The sequence below is a fragment of the Rhinoraja longicauda genome, chromosome 41 (genome assembly GCF_053455715.1).
Source record: "Rhinoraja longicauda isolate Sanriku21f chromosome 41, sRhiLon1.1, whole genome shotgun sequence".
Lineage (NCBI taxonomy): Eukaryota > Metazoa > Chordata > Chondrichthyes > Rajiformes > Arhynchobatidae > Rhinoraja > Rhinoraja longicauda.
In genome coordinates this window covers 8,459,008-8,479,856 of record NC_135993.1, presented here as the reverse complement: position 1 = coordinate 8,479,856, position 20,849 = coordinate 8,459,008, and the positions used below count along the sequence as shown (strand labels likewise).

The 20,849-nt window shown below is 51.7% G+C and overlaps 1 protein-coding gene across 2 annotated transcripts in view; it reads right to left on the bottom strand.

Annotated features, from left to right (window-relative positions):
• The window catches only part of LOC144611883 (B9 domain-containing protein 2-like), a 250,328-nt gene that overhangs the window by 14,752 nt on the left and 214,727 nt on the right, over positions 1 to 20,849 (bottom strand). Inside the window, exon 4 of one of the 2 annotated variants that reach the window (XM_078431210.1) lies at positions 10,362 to 10,501. The exons of the other annotated variant lie outside the window; for it this stretch is intronic. Within the exon in view, the coding sequence (XP_078287336.1) occupies positions 10,362 to 10,501 (140 nt within the window). The remainder of the gene's footprint in view (positions 1 to 10,361; positions 10,502 to 20,849) is intronic. 2 annotated transcript variants of the gene reach the window in all.

Below are 20,849 nucleotides of genomic sequence, written 5' to 3'. Positions count from 1 at the left end.
CGCATCTAGCCTGTCCAACCCCTTAAGAATTTTATATGTTTCTATAAGATCCCCCCATTTAAATTTATCTCCTAGGGAGGGAGGGGGGGGAGGGAGGGAGGGGGGAGGATAAGGGGGGGGGTTGAGGGGGATGGAGTGGGGGGGATGGGGAAGGGGGAAGAGAAGGGGAGGGGGAGGGGAATGGGGGAGGGGAAGGGGGGAGGGGGAGGGGACGGTGAGGAGAGGGGGAGGGGAGGGGGAGTGGGAGGAGAGGGAGGGTGGGAGAGGGGAGGGGGGGGGAGGAGAGGGTGCTGCACCAATGCAGGAGAGGTTTGGGCCCAACGGGTCCTCTTGGTCTAGTCTCCTTTAAACTTTGGCCCTCTTTGCACCGGAAAGCTATGCCCTCTAGTCTTTGACATTTCCATCCGGAGAATAAGGTTCTGACTAGGAGAAAAAACTGCAGATGCTGGTTTAAATCAAAGGTAGACACAAAATGCTGCAGTAACTCAGCGGGTCAGGCAGCATCTCGGGAGAGAAGGAATGGGTGACGTTTTCGGGTCGAGACCCTTCAGTCTCAAGAAGGGTCTCGACCCGAAACGTCACCCATTCCTTCTCTCCAGAGATGCTGCCTGACCCGCTGAGTTACTCCAGCATTTTGTGTCTACTGTACTTCCTTTTTTGTTTGATTCTTGACTTACAGGCAGCAATTTCCAGATCGCCAGCAAATAATTGTCCACACATTCCCCTTGCCACCGACATTTAAATCTGTGCTTCCTCTCCTTAATGCATCAGCTAGCATGACTAGCTTTGTTGGGCCAAATAGTTTGTACTGTTGACATCACTCTCTGAAGACAACTGCTCGGTTTTCCTCCCACATGCCACAGATGTGTAATTCGAGAAGTTAATTGGCCCGAGTGTAGGTGGTTAGTAGAATCCGGGGCATAGTTTGGTTTAGTTTAGTTTAGAGATGCAAGTCCTCCCGCCCAACGAGCCCGCACCGACTGACGATCCCCACACACACACACACGAGCGACAATTTACAATTATTCCAAGCCAACTGACCTACAAACCTGTTCGTCTTTGGAGTGTGGGAGGAAACCAAAGTTCTTGGAGAAAACCCACGCAGGTGTAGTTTAGTTTTGTTTCGTTTAGAGATACAGCGCGGAAACAAGCCCTTCGGCCCATCGGGTCCGCGCCGACCTGCGATCCCCGCACATTAACACTATCCTACACACACTAGGGACGATTTTTACATTTACCAAGCCAATTAACCTACAAACCTGTACGTCTTTGAAGTGTGGGAGGAAACCGAAGTTTACCCTGGGAAAAAGACTCTGACTGTCTATCCTATCCACGCCTCTTGTAATTTTTGTATGCTTCTATCAAATCTCCCCTCAAGCTCAGTACAGGCTCAGGGGGCTGAATGGCCTTTTTCTGTTCCTCCTTTAGTTTAGCCTTGGGTGGATGTTCGGGTTGTGGATTGCTGGTGTTGCAAGCTGTTTTGATAGAATTCCAACACGTCTTGCCAACCCCACCCATCTTCTCTGGTTTATATCAACGCGTCAGAGAACAGATTTTCAAACCAACTCTCCCCTCACTCCCACCCGACAAAGGCCTAAAAAAAATCATTCCATTCCATTCTTCAAAGCTGTTGATTCAGTAGGTTCCTCGAGTTCAGTTTGCTGTTGTTAAAATCATAGTGTCACACAGCTAGGGTTGCCAACTATCTCACTCCCAAATAAGGGACAAAGGGTAACGTCACCACCCCGCGCCCCACGTGACCTCACCCAGCCAGCGGCCACGTGCTCCCGCTCCACCAATGGCGACCGCCCGGGCCAGGAGACAGGTTGCCACGCAACCTCCGTTAGGCGGTGCCCAGGCCTCCGGACCTACACTGTCCGGGCCTACACTGTCCGGGCCTACACTGTCCGGGCCTACACTGTCCGGGCCTACACTGTCCGGGCCTACACTGTCCGGGCCTACACTGTGCGGGCCTACACTGTGCGGGCCTACACTGTGCGGGCCTACACTGCGCGGGCCAAGACTGTCCGGGGCTACACTGTCCGGAAGATAGACACAGACTTTAACCAGCATCTGCAGTTTTTTCATACTACACTGTCCGGGCCTACAGCGTCTGGGCCTACAGTGTCCCCCGGGCCTAATACGGGACAAGGGCGGTCCCGTACGGGACAAACCAATTTAGCCCAAAATACGGGATGTCCCGGCTAATACGGGACAGTTGGCAACCCTAGTGCAGGCAGATAGGATTGGTCTTGGCATTGTGTTCAGCATGGACATTGTGGGCCGAATACGGGACACTTGGCAACCCTAAGCCTGAGCCACTTTCACACAGAGGGTGGTGGGGACAGGGAACGGGCTTCCAGAGGGTATAATTACAATGTTTAAAAGACGTTTGAGTTCATCGGTTCAGATGTAGGCCATTCGGCCCATCAAGTCTGCTCCCCCTTTCGATCATGGCAGTTCTATCTTTCCCTCTCAACCCCATTCTCCTGCCTTCTCCCCATAACCTTTGACGCCTTTACTAATCAAGAATCTATCAATCTCCATTTTAAAACACTCAATGACTTGGCCTCAACTGCCGTCTGCGGCAATAAATTCCACAGACTCACCATCCTTTTGACAAAAGAAATTCCTCCTCATCTCCGTTCTAAAGGTACGTCCTTTAATTCTGAGGCCGTGCCCTCTGGTCCTAGACTCTCCCACTAGTGGAAACATCCTCTCCACATCCACTCTATCCAGGCCCTTCATTATTTGAGTGGATCCCACTGGATGTCAGTTCACCCCCTTTCATTAACTCAGCCTCGAACAGCTCAATCCCTGAGGTGTGGCTATTAACAAGCACTTGGGAGGGTGTAATAGGCAGGCAATACACTAACACTGGTATAATTTACTTTCCTTTGGTTGCCTTCCAGAAATATTGTAAAGGTGTAGCTTCCCATAAACAAGTGAGCAGCCTGAAGCCATTGACTTGGAGACTGGATGGGACCCAACAGACCGACAAGTTGCTACATAAACGGCGAGCAGTATCTACGTAAATAAATAATTGCGCAAACCGTCTGCAGGTGTGGCGGCACGGTGGCGCGGCAGTAGAGCTGATGCCTTGCAGCGCCAGAGACCCGGGTTCGATCCGGTCCACGGGCGCTGTCTAGAAACATAGAGACTTCGAAAATAGGTGCAGGAGGAGGCCATTCGGCCCTTTTCGAGCCAGCACCGCCATCCATCGTACTCATGGCCGATCGTCCACAATCAATAACCCGTGCCTGCCTTCTCCCCATATCACTTGATTCCGCTAGCCCCTAGTGGCTGATCATCCAGTATCATTACCCTGTTCCTGCTTTCTCCTCAGGTCCCTTGAGTTTGTTAGCCCTAAGAGCTAGATCTAACTCTCTCTTCAAAACATCAAGGGTTTTCTATGGGAAGGAGTCCTCACGAGCCAGTGATCACCTCCCTTCTCCCATCTCCGACCCAAAACATCACCCCTTTTTTTCCAGAGATGCTGCCAGACCCGCCGAGTTACTCCAGCACTTTGTGTCTATCGTCGGTTTAAACCAGCATCTGCAGTTCTTTCCCTCTACTTAGAAACCAGTCTTCTACTGCTACTTAGAAACCAGTCTTGTTTTCACCCAGAGAGTTGCGAATCTGTGGGATTTTCACCCAGAGAGTTGTGAATCTGTGGGATTTTCACCCAGAGAGTCGTGAATCTGTGGAATTCTCTGCCACAGAAGGCAGTGGAGGCCAATTCACTGGATGTATTCAAGAGAGAGTCGGATATAGCTCTTAGTGCTAATGGAATCAAGGGATATGGGGAGAAAGCAGGAACGGGTTACTGATTTAGGATGATCAACCACGTTCATGTTGAATGGCGGTGCTGGATCGAAGGGCCGAATGGCCTACTCCTGCACCTATCTTCTATATTTCTATGTTTATTTTGTCCTGTCCGTCTCTATCTGAAGAAGGGTCCCGACCGAAACGTCACCTATTCCTTTTCTCCGGAGATGCTGCCTGACCCGCTGAGTTACTCCAGCGTTTTGAGTCTCTCTCTGGCGCGGTACATCTTGGTCGGTTCCAAGACAGCGCGGTTGCCAGGAGCTTCTGTACAGAGTCTCCCAGTCTCAACAGAAGCTCGGCCGAAGAAAACAGGGGGCGCGGATTACAGTAATCATCAGTTGTCGGTGGTGTGGTGCAGATTCTGTGCAAGGCACCATGTGTGGGCTATATATAGAGGCTGACTTGTTAAGAGTCCCCACCCTGTGACTGAAAGGCTGGAAAGACCAGAGCTGTCTGGTGGTGACAGAATGGGTGGGAATAGCAATCTGTGGTGAAGACTGTTGGCACAATTGACCACCGCGTTCCCAAGCTGATTGTAAAGGCTGCACTTACTGTCAAGGGCTGTCTCGTGCCAGCGAGAAGATGATTAGACACAAAACGCTGGAGTAACTCAGCGGGACAGGCAGCATCTCTGGAGAGATGAGATAATGGCTCAGCTCGGATTTTGCACACCGCATAACCTTCCCCCATTCACCGCAATGTCCCACGGAAAAACACTCTGTTTCTTATAGAAACGTATAAAATTATAAAAGGACTGGACTGAATTATAAAAGGACTGAAGGGTCTCGACCCGAAACGTCGCCCATTCCTTCTCTCCTGGGACGCTGCCTGACCCGCTGAGTTACTCCAGCATTTTGTGAATAAATACCTTCGATTTGTACCAGCATCTGCAGTTATTTTCTTACAGCTAGATGCAGGAAAAATGTTCCCAATGTTGGGGGAGTCCAGAACCAGGGGCCACACACACAGTCTAACAATAAAGGGGAGGCCATTTAAAACTGAGATGAGAAAAAACTTTTTCACTCAGAGAGTTGTGAATTTGTGGAATTCTCTGCCACAGAAGGCAGTGGAGGCCAATTCACTGGATGAATTTAAAAGAGAGTTAGATAGAGCTCCAGGGGCTAGTGGAATCAAGGGATATGGGGAGAAGGCAGGCATGGGTTACTAATTGTGGATGATCAGCCATGATCACAATGAATGGCGGTGCTGGCGCGAAGGGCCAAATGGCCTCCTCCTGCACCTATGTTCCTATTTTTCTAGGTTTCTAACTAGAAGTTGCTGCCATTTTGATTAGCTTATTGTCACCTGTGCCGAGCTACAGTGAAAAGCTTTTGTTTGATGCCAACCTGTCAGCGGCAAGACAACACACCATGACGTATGACGTTTCGAGTCGAGACCCTTCTTCAGACTGAAGGGCGGCACGGTAGCGCAGCGGTAGAGTTGCTGCTTTACAGCGAATGCAGCGCCGGAGACTCAGGTTCGATCCTGACTACGGGTGCTGTACTGTAAGGAGTTTGTACGTTCTCCCCGTGACCTGCGTGGGTTTTCTCCGAGATCTTCGGTTTCCTCCCACACTCCAAAGACGTACAGGTATGTAGGTTAATTGGCTGGGTAAATGTAAAAATTGTCCCTAGTGGGTGTAGGATAGTGTTAATGTGCGGGGATCGCTGGGCGGCACGGACTTGGAGGGCCGAAAAGGCCTGTTTCCGGCTGTATGTATATGATATGATATGATGATATGACCCGAAACGTCACCCATTCCTTCTCTCCAGAGATGCTGCCTGACCTCCTGAGTCACTCCAGCATTTTGTGTCTACCTTCGATTTGAACCAGCATCTGCAGTTATTTTCCTACACACGATTGTACAGTCGGTGTATGGAACGAGCTGCCAGAGGAGGTAGTTGAGGCTGGGACTATCCCAACATTTAAGAAACAGTTAGACAGGTACATGGATAGGACAGGTTTGGAGGGATATGGACCAAATGCGGGCAGGTGGGATGAGTGTAGCTGGGACATGTTGGCCGGTGTGGACAAGTTGGGCCGAAGAGACTGTATCACTCGATTGAGTCTATTACAATCGAGCCATCCACAGTATACAGATACATGATAAAGGGAATAGCGTGAATAGCATTTAGTGCAATAAAGTTTGCTATTGAGGGCGTGCAGCGTAGGTTTACTAGGTTAATTCCCGGAATGGCGGGACTGTCATATGTTGAAAGACTGGAGCGACTAGGCTTGTATACACTGGAATTTAGAAGGATGAGAGGGGATCTTATCGAAACGTATAAGATTATTAAGGGGTTGGACACATTAGAGGCAGGAAACATGTTCCCAATGTTGGGGGAGTTCAGAACAAGGGGCCACAGTTTAAGAATAAGGGGTAGGCCATTTAGAACTGAGATGAGGAAAAACTTTTTCAGTCAGAGAGTTGTGAATCTGTGGAATTCTCTGCCTCAGAAGGCAGTGGAGGCCAATTCTCTGAATGCATTCAAGAGAGAGCTGGATAGAGCTCTTAAGAATAGCGGAGTCAGAGGGTATGGGGTGAAGGCAGGAACGGGGTACTGATTGAGAATGATCAGCCATGATCACATTGAATGGCGGTGCTGGCTCGAAGGGCCGAATGGCCTCCTCCTGCACCTATTGTCAATTGTCTATAAAGTCCGATCGAAGGTAATCCGAGGGTCTCCCATGAGATAGACAGTCGACCATGTCCAGGATAAACTGTAGAAACAAGGAACTGTAAGGAATAAGGAACAAGGGTCTGAAGAAGGGTCTCAACCCGAAACGTTACCCATTCCTTCTCTCCAGAGACGCTGCCTGACCTGCTGAGTTACTCCAGCATTTTGTGTCTATCTTCGGTGTAAACCAGCATCTGCCGTTCCTTTCGACACAAGGTACTCCAGATGCTGGTTTACAACATCAAAAAAAGACACAAAGTGCTGGAATAACTCAGCGGGTCAGGCAGCATCTCTGGAGAACATGGGTAGGGTCCCGACCTGAAACATTACCGATCCACGTTGAAGATAGGTCCCGACCCGATATGTCACGTGTCCACGTTCTCCAGAGATGCTGCCTGACCCGCTGAGTTACTCCAGCACTCTGTGTCTTTTGCCCTGGATAAACGGACCTAGTTTGTTGCACCATTGACTGCTGGGTGGTTATGGTCTCCTTCCACCTCAACTCACTGCGGTTAGAACATAGGGCCGTACAGCACAGGAACAGGCCCTTCGGCCCACAATGTCCATGCTGAACATGATGCCAAGACCAATCCTATCTGCCTGCACTAGGGTTGCCAACCGGGACTGTTAGCCCGGACATCCCGTATTTTGGGCTAAATTGGTTTGTCCCGTACGGGACCGCCCTTGTCCCGTATTAGGCCCGCGGGCCGCTGTCGGCCGGGACAGTGTAGGTTAACGGAGTGCGTTCGCCTAACGGAGGTTGCGTAGCAACCTGCCTCTCGGCCCGGGCGGCCGCCATTGGTGGAGCGGGAGCGCGTGGCCGCTGTCTGGGTGGGGTCACGTGGGGTGCGTGGCGGTGACGTCACCTTGTCCCGTATTTGGGAGTGAGATAGTTGGCCCCCCAAGCCTGTACATAAGCCATATCCCTGCATTCCCTGCATGCCTATCCAAAAGTCTCTTAAATCCCACTTGAATGATAAATGCCACATTCAATAAATTTATGATAATGGACTCAGATCAGTTGATAATGATCTTGAAATGACCAGACTTCAATAAAAACATTTCTGCCACTGTTTTAAAATATCACACAGACAAGACTCCCTACCATCGACTCCATCTACACTTCACGCTACCTCAGAAAAGCGGCCAACATGATCAAACACTTGTCCCACCCTGGTCATTCCTTCTTCCCCCTGCTCCCGCCTGGAGCTTAACAACATTCCAGCTTAACAACATCCTTCCCGTAGCAGGGTGAGCAAAACTGAACACTGCTCCAAATGCACAGAGTCTTTTGGGAATCGAGAACCACAGGACATAGGTTTAAGGTGAGAGGGGAAAGATTTAATAGGAACCTGAGGGGCAACTTTTTTTTACACAGGGGATGCGAAGTATATGGAACAAGCTGACGGAGTAGGCACTTGAAGCAGGAGCGATCACAGCATTTAAGAAACATTTAGACAGGTACATGGATAGGATAGGTTCTAGAGGGATGTTGGCCAAATGCAGACAGGTAAGCCTAGGGTTGCCAACTTCCTCACTCCCAAATACGGGACAAGAGGTGACGTCACCGCCCAGCGCCCCACGTGATCTCACCCGGCCAGTGGCCACGTGCTCCCGCTCCACCAATGGCGGCCGCCCGGGCCGGGAGGCGGGTTGCTAGGCAACCTCTGTTTGGCGGCTCCCAGGCCTCCGGGCCTACACTGTCCGAAGCTAAAATGTCGGAAACCTAGAGTGTCGGGATCTAAACTGTTGTGACCTACAGTGTCGGGGCCTACAGTGTCCCCCAGGGCCTAATACGGGACAAGGGCGGTCCCGTACGAGACAAACCAATTTAGCCCAAAATACGGGATGTCCCGGCTAATACGGGACAGTTGGCGACCCTCGTTTAAGGTGAGAGGGTGAACCGTTGCCTTCTCCTCAGGACTAGACAGAGACAGAGACACAGACTGTGCTGCTGCAGCAGAGAAGAGAGGATTGTTCAGAAGTGGCACAGCAGCAATCCAACATATCCAGGGCTGACAGTGAAGTTTCCACTGACCCCAAGCTGGTCATAACGTCAGTGGGGAAAGACGAACTGACTCATCGGTTGCCTTGTTTATGTTTCTTGCTGGAAGAAACCTGACTCTCCCTCTTCCTCTCCTCACACTAAATCCTCGCTGTCGAATTCTTTGGGGACAGGTCGAGGCTTGACTGCAGGCCTGACATCCAAAACACCCTCCCACTCTCCCCAGAATCCGTGTTCCTCTTTCTCAACGCTGCCAAAAGTCTCTGGTTTCTGGAGGCAGCTAGCGCGGGCCTGCCCTCGACACCCACGCGCACAGCTCAGCGTGGCGGGTTTAGTTGCTACGGGTAACGCTGCGAGACGGCCCCATGGGTGGGTCTCGAAGGCCTCTCTGGTTGCCGTCTACTCTGCACAGAATTCCTGCCTTTGCGGGAGCTTGATCCCATTTATGTCTCCCAGGGTCACGTAGGCCTCATTGTATTAACACTTTCACTCAAGGCAAACGTCGCCAAGAACACAAGCAGATCCCCAACCCTGGCATGTCAGCCATCTTGGTCACCTTTAACCTCCTGGGTCATTAGGCAGTGCGCCGGTTTGGAGGGGTGTGGGCAGGCGGGACTCGTGTAGATGGGGCATGTTAGTCAGCATGGGCAAGGGGGGGGCCTGTTTCTGTGCTGTATGACTGTGAGAGACAGCAAGAGGCAGACAAAGAGACACAGACAGACAGACAGAGAGAAAGACAGACAGACAGAGAGACGGAGGGAAAGAGAGGGAGAGAGAGGAGGACAGAGAGGGGGAGAGGAAGCTCAGGAAATGCTCCAGACAGACCCGATAACCATCTCAGAATACCAATTCAGTGACACAGCCGCACTGCCCCAACCCCACATCCAAGGCCGAACCTTTGCCCTCCGTTCCACACAAACCATGTAAGAGTTCAAGAATTTGCGTTGCAACAGACAGAGTGACGGAGTATACACCACGTGAAGACATGTGTTGGCATTACCACTACACGCCATGCCTGGACACGTGTTGGCATTACCACTACACGCCATGCCTGGACACGTGTTGGCATTACCACTACACGCCATGCCTGGACACGTGTTGGCATTACCACTACACGCCATGCCTGGACTCGTGTTGGCATTACCACTAAATGACAAGTGCTGGACACGTGTGGGCATTACCAGTACACGCCACACATGGCCAGGTGTGGGCATTACCAGCTTATGTCCCGTATAGACACACATAGAAACATAGAAACATAGAAAATAGGTGCAGGAGTAGGCCATTCGGCCCTTCGAGCCTGCACCGCTATTCAATATGATCATGGCTGATCATCCAACTCAGTATCCCGTACCTGCCTTCTCTCCATACCCCCTGATCCCTTTAGCCACAAGGGCCACATCTAACTCCCTCTTAAATATAGCCAATGAACTGGCCTCAACTACCAATTGGCCTGTACTCGCTGGAGTTTCGAAGGTTGAGGGGGGACCTCATTGAAACTTACAGAATAATGAAAGGCATAGATAGAGTGGATGTGGAAAGGGTGTTTCCACTGGTGGGAAAGTCTAGCACCAGAGGTCATAGCCTCTGAACTAAAGGGCGCTCTTTTAGAATGGAGTTGAGGAGGAACTTGTTTAGCCAGAGGCAGTTAATCTGTGGAACTCATTGCCACAGAGGGCTGTGGAGGCCAAGGCAGTGGAAAATTTTAAGGCAAAATTCTTGATTAGAACGGGTGTCAAGGGTTATGGGGAGAAGGCAGAAAAATGGGATGAGGAGGCGGAGATCAGCCATGATTGCATGGCAGAGATGGGCCGAGTGGCCTAATTTTTACTCCTACAGCTTGTGATTACCTCATAGAGCTCCACGCGCTGTTTCTCCACAGAGGCATCGGACTTCATCATTCGGAAGAGTCGGAACTCGGCCCGGTGGGGGGCTGAGGCGGTGACGTTCAGTGAGATGTTGAAGTGGTAGATTTTGTAAGTGGACTCGTCTAAAGGAAAGCAGAGGGTCGGGTTAGAACTTGGCACTGCCTCCAGTGTTCAGCAACCCTCACTGCAAGATGGGGTTGGCCTCTCCTGGTCATCCCCGGCTCGGGTCGCCAACTGTCCCGTATTAGCCGGGACATCCCGTATGTTGGACTAAATTGGTTTGTCCCGTACGGGACCGCCCTTGTCCCGTATTAGGCCCGCGGGCCTCGACCCGAAACGTCACCCATTCCTTCTCTCCAGAGATGCTGCCCGACCCGCTGAGTTAGACAATAGACAATAGGTGCAGGAGGAGGCCATTCGGCCCCTCGAGCCAGCACCGCCATCCAATGTGATCATGGCTGCTCATTCTCAATCAGTACCCCAGCATTTTTGTCTACCTCCAATAAGAAAACAAAATTGGTTATTGTGGAACTCCCTTGACTGCCCTGTCAGTCGGTTTAGGTCCAGATTTATTCATAAGTTCTAGGAGCAGAATTAGGCCGTTCGGCCCATCAAGTCTACTACCCAATTCAATCATGGCTGAAGCTACCTTTCCCTCTCAACCCTGTTCTCCTGCCTTCTCCCCGTAACCCTCGACACCCGTACTAATCAATCCGGTTTCCTCCCACATATCAATAGACAATAGACAATAGGTGCAGGAGGAGGCCATTCAGCCCTTCGAGCCAGCACCGCCATTCAATGTGATCATGGCTGATCATTCTCAATCAGTACCCCGTTCCTGCCTTCTCCCCATACCCCCTGACTCCGCTATCCTTAAGTGCTCCATCTAGCTCTCTCTTGAATGCATATCAAAGACCTGCAGGTTTGTAGGTTAATTGGCCCTCTCTAACTTATCTCCCAGTGTGTAGGGAGCGGATGTGGAAAGAATGTTTCCACTGGTGGGAGAGTCTAGGACTAGAGATCGTAGCCTCAGAATCAAAGGGCGCTCTTTTAGAAAGGAGGTGAGGAGAAAGACTGGATAGACTCGGCTTGTACTCGCTGGAATTTAGAAGATTGAGGGGGGATCTTATAAAAACTTACAAAATTCTTAAGGGGTTGGACAGGCTAGATGCAGGAAGATTGTTCCCGATGCTGGGGAAGTCCAGAACAAGGGGTCACAGTTTAAGGATAAGGGGGAAGTCTTTTATGGCCGAGATGAGAACGTTTTTTTCCACACAGAGTGGTGAATCTGTGGAATTCTCTGCCACAGAAGGTAGTTGAGGCCAGTTCATTGGCTATTTTTAAGAGGGAGTTAGATGTGGACCTTGTGGCTAAAGGGATCAGGGGGTATGGAGAGAAGGCAGGTACGGGATACTGAGTTGGATGATCAGCCATGATCATATTGAATGGCGGTGCAGGCTCGAAGGGCCGAATGGCCTACTCCTGCACCTATTTTCTATGTTTCTATACCTCTTTAGACAGACGTAGTTAATCTGTGGAACTCATTGCCACAGAGTGCAGTGGAGGCCAAGTCAGTGGTTATTTTAAAGGCAGAGGTAGACAGATTCTTGATTAGAACAGGTGCCAAGGATTATGGGGAGGCAGACATCAGCCATGATTGAAGGGGAAGTAGACTCAATGGGCCGAATGGCCTAATTCTACTCCTGTAACCCGTGAACAAGTTCACTGGGTTTGGTTCCAACCAGTGTAGGAAGGAACTGCAGATGCCAGTTTAAACCGAAGAGAGACACAAAAAGCTGGAGTAACTTGAGAGCGTGCAGCGTAGGTTTACTAGGTTAATTCCCGGAAGGGCGGGACTGTCGTATGTTGAAAGACTGGAGCGACTAGGCTTGTATACACTGGAATTTAGAAGGATGAGAGGAGATTTTATTGAAACATATAAGATTATTAAGGGGTTGGACACGTTAGAGGCAGGAAACATGTTCCCAATGTTGGGGGAGTCCAGAACAAGGGGCCACAGTTCAAGAATAAGGGGTAGGCCATTTAGAACGGAGATGAGGAAAAACTTTTTCAGTCAGAGAGTTGTAAATCTGTGGAATTCTCTGCCTCAGAAGGCAGTGGAGGCCAATTCTCTGAATGCATTCAAGAGAGAGCTGGATAGAGCTCTTAAAGATAGCGGAGTCAGGGGGTATGGGGAGAAGGCAGGAACGGGGTACTGATTGTGAATGATCAGCCATGATCACATTGAATGGTGGTGCTGGCTCAAAGGGCCGAATGGCCTCCTCCTGCACCTATTGTCTATTGTCTATTAACTCAGTGGGACAGGCGGCATCTCTGGAGAGAAGGAATGGGTGACGTTTCGGGTCGAGACCCTTCTTCAGACTGATGTCAGGGGAGGGGGCGGGTTCCACCCCCCTGACATCAGTCTGAAGAAGGGTCTCGACCCGAAACGTCACCCATTCCTTCTCTCCAGAGATGCCGCCTGTCCCACTGAGTTACTCCAGCTTTTTTGCTTCTATCTCAGGCTCTCTGTGACCGGCAGCTAGGCCAAGAAAGCCAGCGGCCTCTGGAGGACTGAACTCTCTCAAGCCTGCGTGTTATCACTGATCATGTTACTCCCTTTTTTCTCCGAGAGGGAAAAGCCGAGCAACGCCCGGATAATGTTCAACCTTGTTTCTCGGCCGAACCCGTTCCCCAGGGGGTCGGGGAGGGAGTCAGGGGTCAAGAAAAGTTCTCAGAGCCAAGGAAAGGCCTGGATAGAGTGGATGTGGAGAGGATGTTTCCACTGGTGGGAGAGCCTAGGACCAGAGGGCACAGCCTCAGAATTAAAGGACGTACCTTTAGGAAGGAGATGAGGAGGAATTCCTTTAGTCAGAGGGTGGTGAATCTGTGGAATTCATTGCCACAGACGGCTGTGGAGGCCAAGTCAAAGGATATTTTTAAGGTGGAGATTGATAGATTCTTGATCAGTGCGGGTGTCTGGGGTTATGGGGAGAAGGCAGGAGAATGGGGTTAGGAGGGAGAGATCAGCCATGATTGAATGGACCAGTCTTGATGGGCCGAATGGCCTGATTCTGCTCCTATGACTCATGAACTAATGAAAGTGGTTACATTGAACATAGAACAGTACAGTACAGGGTCAGGCCCTTCGGCCCACCTCATCCATGGTGCCAATCATGTCTGAAGAAGGGTCTCGACCCGAAACACCATATTCTCCAGAGTTGCTGCCTGATCTGCTGAGTTATTCCAGCACTCTGCAATTCTTTTTTAGAGATACAGATACAGAGATACAGTGCGGAAACAGGCCCTTCGGCCCACCAGGTCCGCGCCGCCCAGCGATCCCCGCACACTAACACTATCCTACACACACTAGGGACAATTTTTACATTTACCCAGTCAATTAACCTACATACCTGTACGTCTTTGGAGTGTGGGAGGAAACCGAAGATCTCGGAGAAAACCCACGCAGGTCACGGGGAGAACGTACAAACTCCGTACAGACGGCGCCCGTAGTCAGGATCGAACCTGAGTCTCCGGCGCTGCATTCGCTGTAAGGCAGCAACTCTACCGCTGCGCCACCGTGCCGCTAGTCTAATTAATCCCTTAGAGTTTAATGAATCAGTTGGAGAGGAGCTGATTGGGGGATGGGGGGGGGGGGGGGGGGGAGAGATGGTTTAATGAATTATTTCTTCACCACCAATTTCTGTGAATTGTGATGGGACAGGTTAGGGAGGGAGGAGATGGTGGGGATGATGCTGAGGTCTTTGCTGGGGTGGTCTACTGGGATGTGTGGGGTGGGCTGGGAGGAGAGTTGGGATCAGCTGGGATGTGTGGGGTGGGAAGCTGAACTCTGATGGGGTGGGTGGGGAGCTGAGATCTGCTGGGGTTGGAAAGGGGAGCTGGGATATCTGCTGGGATCTCTGCTGGGAGTGGAGCTACCATAACTGCTGGGATGATTGTAGGGATGGGTGGGAGTGTAGCTGGGATCTGCTGGGGTTGGGGAGGGCAGCTGGAGTCTCTGCTGGGATGGGTATGAGGGCTGGGATCTCTGTTGTGATGGGTGGGAGTGGAGCTGGGATCTGCTGGGGTTGGGGGGGGGAGCTGGGGTATCTGCTGGGGTTGTGGAGGGGAGCAGCGGGTCTCTGCTGGAGCGGGTGGGAAGAGAGCTAGCCAGAGCCTGTTTAGAACTGACTGTGGTGGTGTCTTTGTTGTGGGGGAGTGCCAGATTTAGGGTTGCCAACTTCCTCACTCCTAAATAAGGGACAAGGTGACATCACCGCCCCGCGCCCCACGTTACCTCACCCAGCCAGCGGCCACGTGCTCCCGCTCCACCAATGGCGGCCGCCCGGGCCTGGTGGCGGGTTGCTACAAAACCTCCATTCGTCGAACACACTTGGCCCCGCTCTCCAAACACACTCCTACAGGCCTACAGTGTCGGGGCCTACAGCGGCCCCCGGGCCTCCAGTGTCCGGGCCTACAGCGGCCCCCAGGCCTAGTGTCCGGGCCTACAGTGTCCGGGCCTACAGTGTCGGGGCCTACAGTGTCCGGGCCTCCAGTGTCCGGGCCTACAGCAGCCCCCAGGCCTAGTGTCCGGGCCTACAGTGTCCGGGCCTACAGCGGCCCCCAGGCCTACAGTGTCCGGGCCTACAGTGTCCGGGTCTACAGTGTCGGGGCCTACAGTGTCCGGGCCTACAGTGTCCGGGCCTACAGTGTCCGGGCCTACAGTGTCCGGGCCTACAGTGTCCGGGCCTACAGTGTCCGGGCCTACAGCGCCCCCCGGGCCCAATACGGGACAAGGGCGGTCCCGTACGGGACAAGGGCGGTCCCGTACGGGACAAGGGCAGTCCCGTACGGGACAAACCAATTTAGCCCAATATACGGGATGTCCCGGCTAATATGGGACAGTTGGCGACCCTAGTCTGATTGCTGGTGGGAATGGGGTACTGTTTCTGATGTGGGGGTGTGAGAGATTTAATGGCAGAGTTTAGAGTTAGGAGGGGTGGGGGGGGGGGGAGTGGAGGGAGGTGGGAGCTCGCATTTCCGCTCAGTGTGGAGGGGACTGACGTTCGGCGTCGTTAACTGACACCAGTTTCACTTCTGCCCCGTTACCTTCCTGTAACCCTCCACAGGATGCCAGGGTCAGTCAGTCAGTGGGTGCTTTGATGAACGAACGAGTTGGTGGGAGAGAGGGAACTCGCTGCCATTTCACTTTCGAGATGAAGGGTTTCAGAGGGGGGGGGGCGGGGAACGTGCTATTATTCTGAAGACAGAAACAGAATGCTGGGGTAACTCAGCGGGACATTGGGTTGCCAACCGTCCCGTATTAGCCGGGACATCTGGCTAATACGCCCTTGTCCCGTATTAGTAGGGTTGCCAACTTCCTCACTCCCAAATAAGGGACAAAGGGTGACGTCACCGCCCCGCGCCCCACGTGACCTGACCCAGCCAGCGGCCACGTGCTCCCGCTCCACCAATGGCGGCCGGGATGTAAGCTGCCCAAGTAAAATATGAGGTGCTGTTCCTCCAATTTGCTCTGGGCCTTCCTACACAAGGAACTGCAGGTGCTTGTTTACACCGAAGATGGACACAAGAAGCTGGAGTAACTCAGTGGGACCAACTTCCTGGAGAGGAGGAATGGGTGACTCTTTTAAGGAGCAGTGGAGGACTAGGCAGTGGAGAGTGTTAGTCGAGGGAAATTGGCTGGTTCTGCGGTCGAGGAAGAAACGGAGGGCTTCAAGGCCTTCCCGGTGGGTGGGGGGTGGAGGTGTAGAGCGACCCGAACGTTCACGGTAAATGTGGGAGTGGGGCTCGGAAAGCGGATGTCATTGAAGAGCTAGATAGAGCTCTTAAGGATAGCGGAGTCTTCCCTCTAGTTTTGTAGTTCATCAACCCCAAAAACTGTCTTTCCTCTCTCCCCACCTCCCCCTCCTCCTCCCCCCTTCCCTCTCTCCCTCTGTCTCTCTCTCTCTCTCTGTCTCTCTCTCTCTGTCTCTCTTTCTCTGTTTCCCTCTGTCTCTCTCTCCCTCTGTCTCCCTTTCTCTCCCTCTCTCTGTCTCTCTCTCTCTGTCTCTCTCTCTGTCTCTCTCTCTCTGTCTCTCTCTCTGTCTCTCTCTCTCTGTCTCTCTCTCTGTCTCTCTCTCTCTGTCTATCTCCACAGATGCTGCCTGACCCGCTGAGAGTTTCCAACATTTTCTGACTATTTCAGATGCTGGTTGTTTTTCCAGCTTTAGTTTAGTTTAGAGATATTGCGTTGAGACAGGCTCTTCGGCCCATCGAGTCCGCGCCGCCCAGAGATCCCCGCACATTAACACTATCCTACACACACCAGGGACAATTAACATTTACACCAAGCCTATTAACCTACAAACCTGTACGTCTTTGGAGTGTGGGAGAAAACCGAAGATCCCGGAGAAAACCCACGCAGGTCACGGGGAGAACGTACAAACTCCGCACAGACAGCACCCGTAGTCAGGAGCGAACCCAGGTCTCTGGCGCTGTGAGGCAGCAACTCTACCGCTGCGCCCTAGTTCTATGTTATCCCACTTTGACCTCTTTGGGGGTCAAAGTTCAGTCTGTTGACGCTGCCACATAGCACCCTGGGACATTTTGCCGTATTGGAAAGGCGCTACACAAATGCAGGCCCTGTGTTGTTGTAGCTGTGCGCAGTTGGTGCGTCGTTTCCCCAGAGAGCAGATGTGAGATTCTGAGTTATTTCCCTTGTCAAAAGAGGCCGCGAGAAGCTTCCAAGAAGGGAAGCCACGGGTTTGGGACACGTCACTCATTTACTGCCTGATTCATCGCCCTCAGCCCCAAAATCACCAGAGAAACTCAGCAGAAAGACCAGGAAACCCCACCAATCTGGACACCATTCCCCCGTGGTTACAACTTGCCATTTGTTCCACGCACTTGTTGTGCCTCTGAAGTCTCCCAGTTTTAACGGGACCGTTCTCCTTAACAGGCCCTCCACTCGTTCAGTGTGGGCTGCAATAGTTAGCCGTCAAAACATGGCCTCTTCTCTACTGGGACCACGCCTCCTCTCTCTACTGGGATCTCACGTCCCCTCTCTGCTGGGACCACATCTCCTCTCTCTGTGGTGGGACCCGTCTCGCTCTGTGGTGGGACCCTGTCTCTCCATGCTGGGACCACATCTCCTCTCTCCATGGTGGGACCCCGTCTCTCTCCATGGTGGGACCACATCTCCTCTCTCTGTGGTGGGACCCCGTCTCTCTCCATGGTGGGAACACAGTCTCTCTCCATGGTGGGACCCTGTCTCGCTCTGTGGTGGGACCCTGTCTCTCCATGGTGGGACCCCGTCTCTCTCTGTGGTGGGACCCATCTCTTCTCTATGTGGTGGGACCCAGTCTCTCTCCATGGTGGGACCCTGTCTCTCTCTGAGGTGGGACCCCATCTCCTCTCTATGTGGTGACCCCATCTCCTCTCTCCGTGGTGGACCCCTCTCTCCGTGGTGGCGTCTCTCCGTGGTGGGACCCGTCTCTCTCCGTGGTGGGACCCCGTCTCTCTCCGTGGTGGGACCCCGTCTCCTCTCTATGTGGTGGGACCCCGTCGAAGCACCTGTTTCCGCGTTGTATCTCTGAAACTAAAACTAATCAGTGTTCTCTGCTTAAGAGGTCTCGCATGGCCGACTAGATTTACAAGTTGAGCACAGTTTTTAACCAAGGGTAGGGGAACCAAGAACCAGGGATATACAGTTGGTTTAAGGTGAGAGGGGTGTCACAATGGGCCAGCAGTTGAGATGTTGCCTTACAGCACCAGGGACCCGGGTTCAATCCTGACCTCGGATTGCTCCCACACTCCAAAGACATGGAAACATAGAAAATAGGTGCAGGAGGAGGCCTTTTGGCTCTCTGAGTCAGCACCGTCATTCAGTGTGATCACGGCTGATCATCCACAATCAGTAACCCATGCCTGCCTTCTCCCCATACTCCTTGATTCCACTAGCCCCTAGAGCTCTATCTAACTCTCTTTTAACTTCAACCAATGAATTGGCCTCCACTGCCTTCTGTGGCAAAGAATTCCACAAATTCACAACTCTCTGGGTGAAAAAGTTTTTTCTCATCTCATGTTTTAAATGGCCTCCCCTTTATTCTTAGACTGTGTTCCCTGGTTCTGGACTCCCCCAACATTGGGAACATTTTTCCTGCATCTAGCTTGTCCAGTCCTTTCATAATTTTTATACGTCTCTATAAGATCCCCTCTCATTCTTCTAAATTCCCGTGAATACAAGCCCAATCTTTCCTCTTATGGCAGTCCCGCCATCCCGGGGATTAACCTTGTGAACCTACGCTGCACTGCCTCAATAGCAAGGACTTCCTTCCTCAAATTAGGAGACCAAAACTGCACACAATACTCCAGATGTGGTCTCACCAGGGCCCTGTACAACTGCAGGTTTATAGGTTAATTGGCTTCTGTAAAATTTTAAATTGTCCCTAGTGTGTGTAAGATAGTGTTAGTGTATCGCCGGTCGGCGCGGACTTGGCGGGCCAAAGGGCTCGTTTGCGCGCTTTATCTCTAAACTCTAAACGGGGGAAGAAGGCACAAAAAGCCCCCAGGATTTCCAGGAAACTAAAGACGCAGAGCAAAGGGGGAAATAATGAATTAATATTAGTCTAAAAAACCGACTGGGAAGTTAATGAGTCTGAAAACTGATAAACCCCATGGACCTGGTAATTTACATTCCAGAATTTCGAAAGTCGCATTGATGGGAATAGCAGATGCTTCGGTTCACATCTTCCAGAATCCCATGATTTCTGGAGTGATTCCTACAGGATGGGGCGAGAAAATGGGACCGCGTCAATAAACGAAGGCAGAAGAGAGAGAGAGAGAGAGAGAAACAGAGGGAACTACGAAACTAGTTCAAGACCAGGGAGAGGTTGAGTAGGCTGGGACTCTATTCCTTGGAGCGCAGGAGGAAAGGATGAGGGGTGATCTTATAGAGGTGTATAAAATCATGAGAGGAATAAATCGGGTAGATGACAGAGTCTCTTGCCCAGAGTAGGGGAATCGAGGACCAGAGGACATAGGTTCAAGGTGAAGGGGAAAAGATTTAATAGGAATCTGATGGGTAACTTTTTCTAAAACAAAGGGTGGTGGGTGTATGGAACGAGCTGCCAGAGGAGGTAGTCGAGGCTGGGACTATCCCAACGTTTAAGAAACATGGATAGGACAGGTTTGGAGGGATATGGACCAAGCGCAGGCAGGTGGGACTCGTGTAGCTGGGACATGTTGGCCGGTGTGGGCAAGTTGGGCCGAAGGGCCTGTTTCCACACTGTAGCACTCTACGACTCCATCATTAGTAGGCAAATGATGTTAAAGGTCAAGGTTTGACTTTATGGAGATGGATACTATCATGAGGAACACACATGCAGTGAAGGGTCACAGTCTTTCATACCTCCCCCAGGTAGAGTCCAAAACTGGAGGGCATAGATTTAATAGCTTTAACGTTGATGGGAAAGATTTTAAAGGGGATCTGATGGGGCATGTTTTCCCACACAGAGGGTGGTGGGTACATGGAACTAGCTGCCAGAGGATGTGGTGGTGGTGGGTATAATTACAATGTTTAAAAAGCAAGTTCATAAGTTATAGGAGCAGAAGTAGGCCATTCAGTCCATTGAGTCTACTCTGCCTTGAGTCTAGTATCTAGTACCTCCTCTGCAGCTCGTTCTAGATACCCACTCCGAGTGAAACCCAATCTAGATACTAAAACTCTCGTTTGTTATCTTGTTTGTGACTGAACTTCAGCCAAAACGGTACACGGTAGCGCGGCAATTTTTGGCCCACCTTACTCACCATTGTCACTTTAGTGATAATGCAAGTTGTTTCATTGAAATCGGTGTTATATTTTTAAAGTTATTCACATTTTAAAGTTTAAAAGGAGGGGAGGGGAGGGGAGGGTGAGAGGGAGAGGGGGGGTTGAGGGGGGTGGAGAGGGGGAAGGGGAAGAGGGGAAGGGGGGGGGGGGTAGGAGACTCAGTTACTCTACACCTCCATCTCCCACCAGGGAGGCCTTAAAGCCCTCTGTTTCTTTCTCGACTCTCCAGAGACGCTGCCTGACCCGCTGAGTTACTCCAGCATTTTAGTTCACTTATACAATGCGGAAACAGGCCCCTCGGCCCACCGAATCCGCGCCGACCAGCGATCCCCGCACATTAACACTATCCTACACGCACCAGGGACAATGTTTACATTTGCGCCAAGCCAATTAACCTACAAACCTGCACGTCTTTGGAGTGCGGGAGGAAACCGAAGATCTCGGGGAAAACCCACGCAGGTCACGGGGAGAACGTACAAACTCCATACAGACAGCGCCCGTAGTCGGGATCGAACCCGGGTCTCCGGCGCTGCAAGCGCTGTAAGGCAGCAAATCTACCGCTGCGCCACCGTGCCGCCTTACTCCATTTTGTGTCTACTTTCGGTTTAATCCTTCCTAACATGGCCCGTTGTCAGAACTAT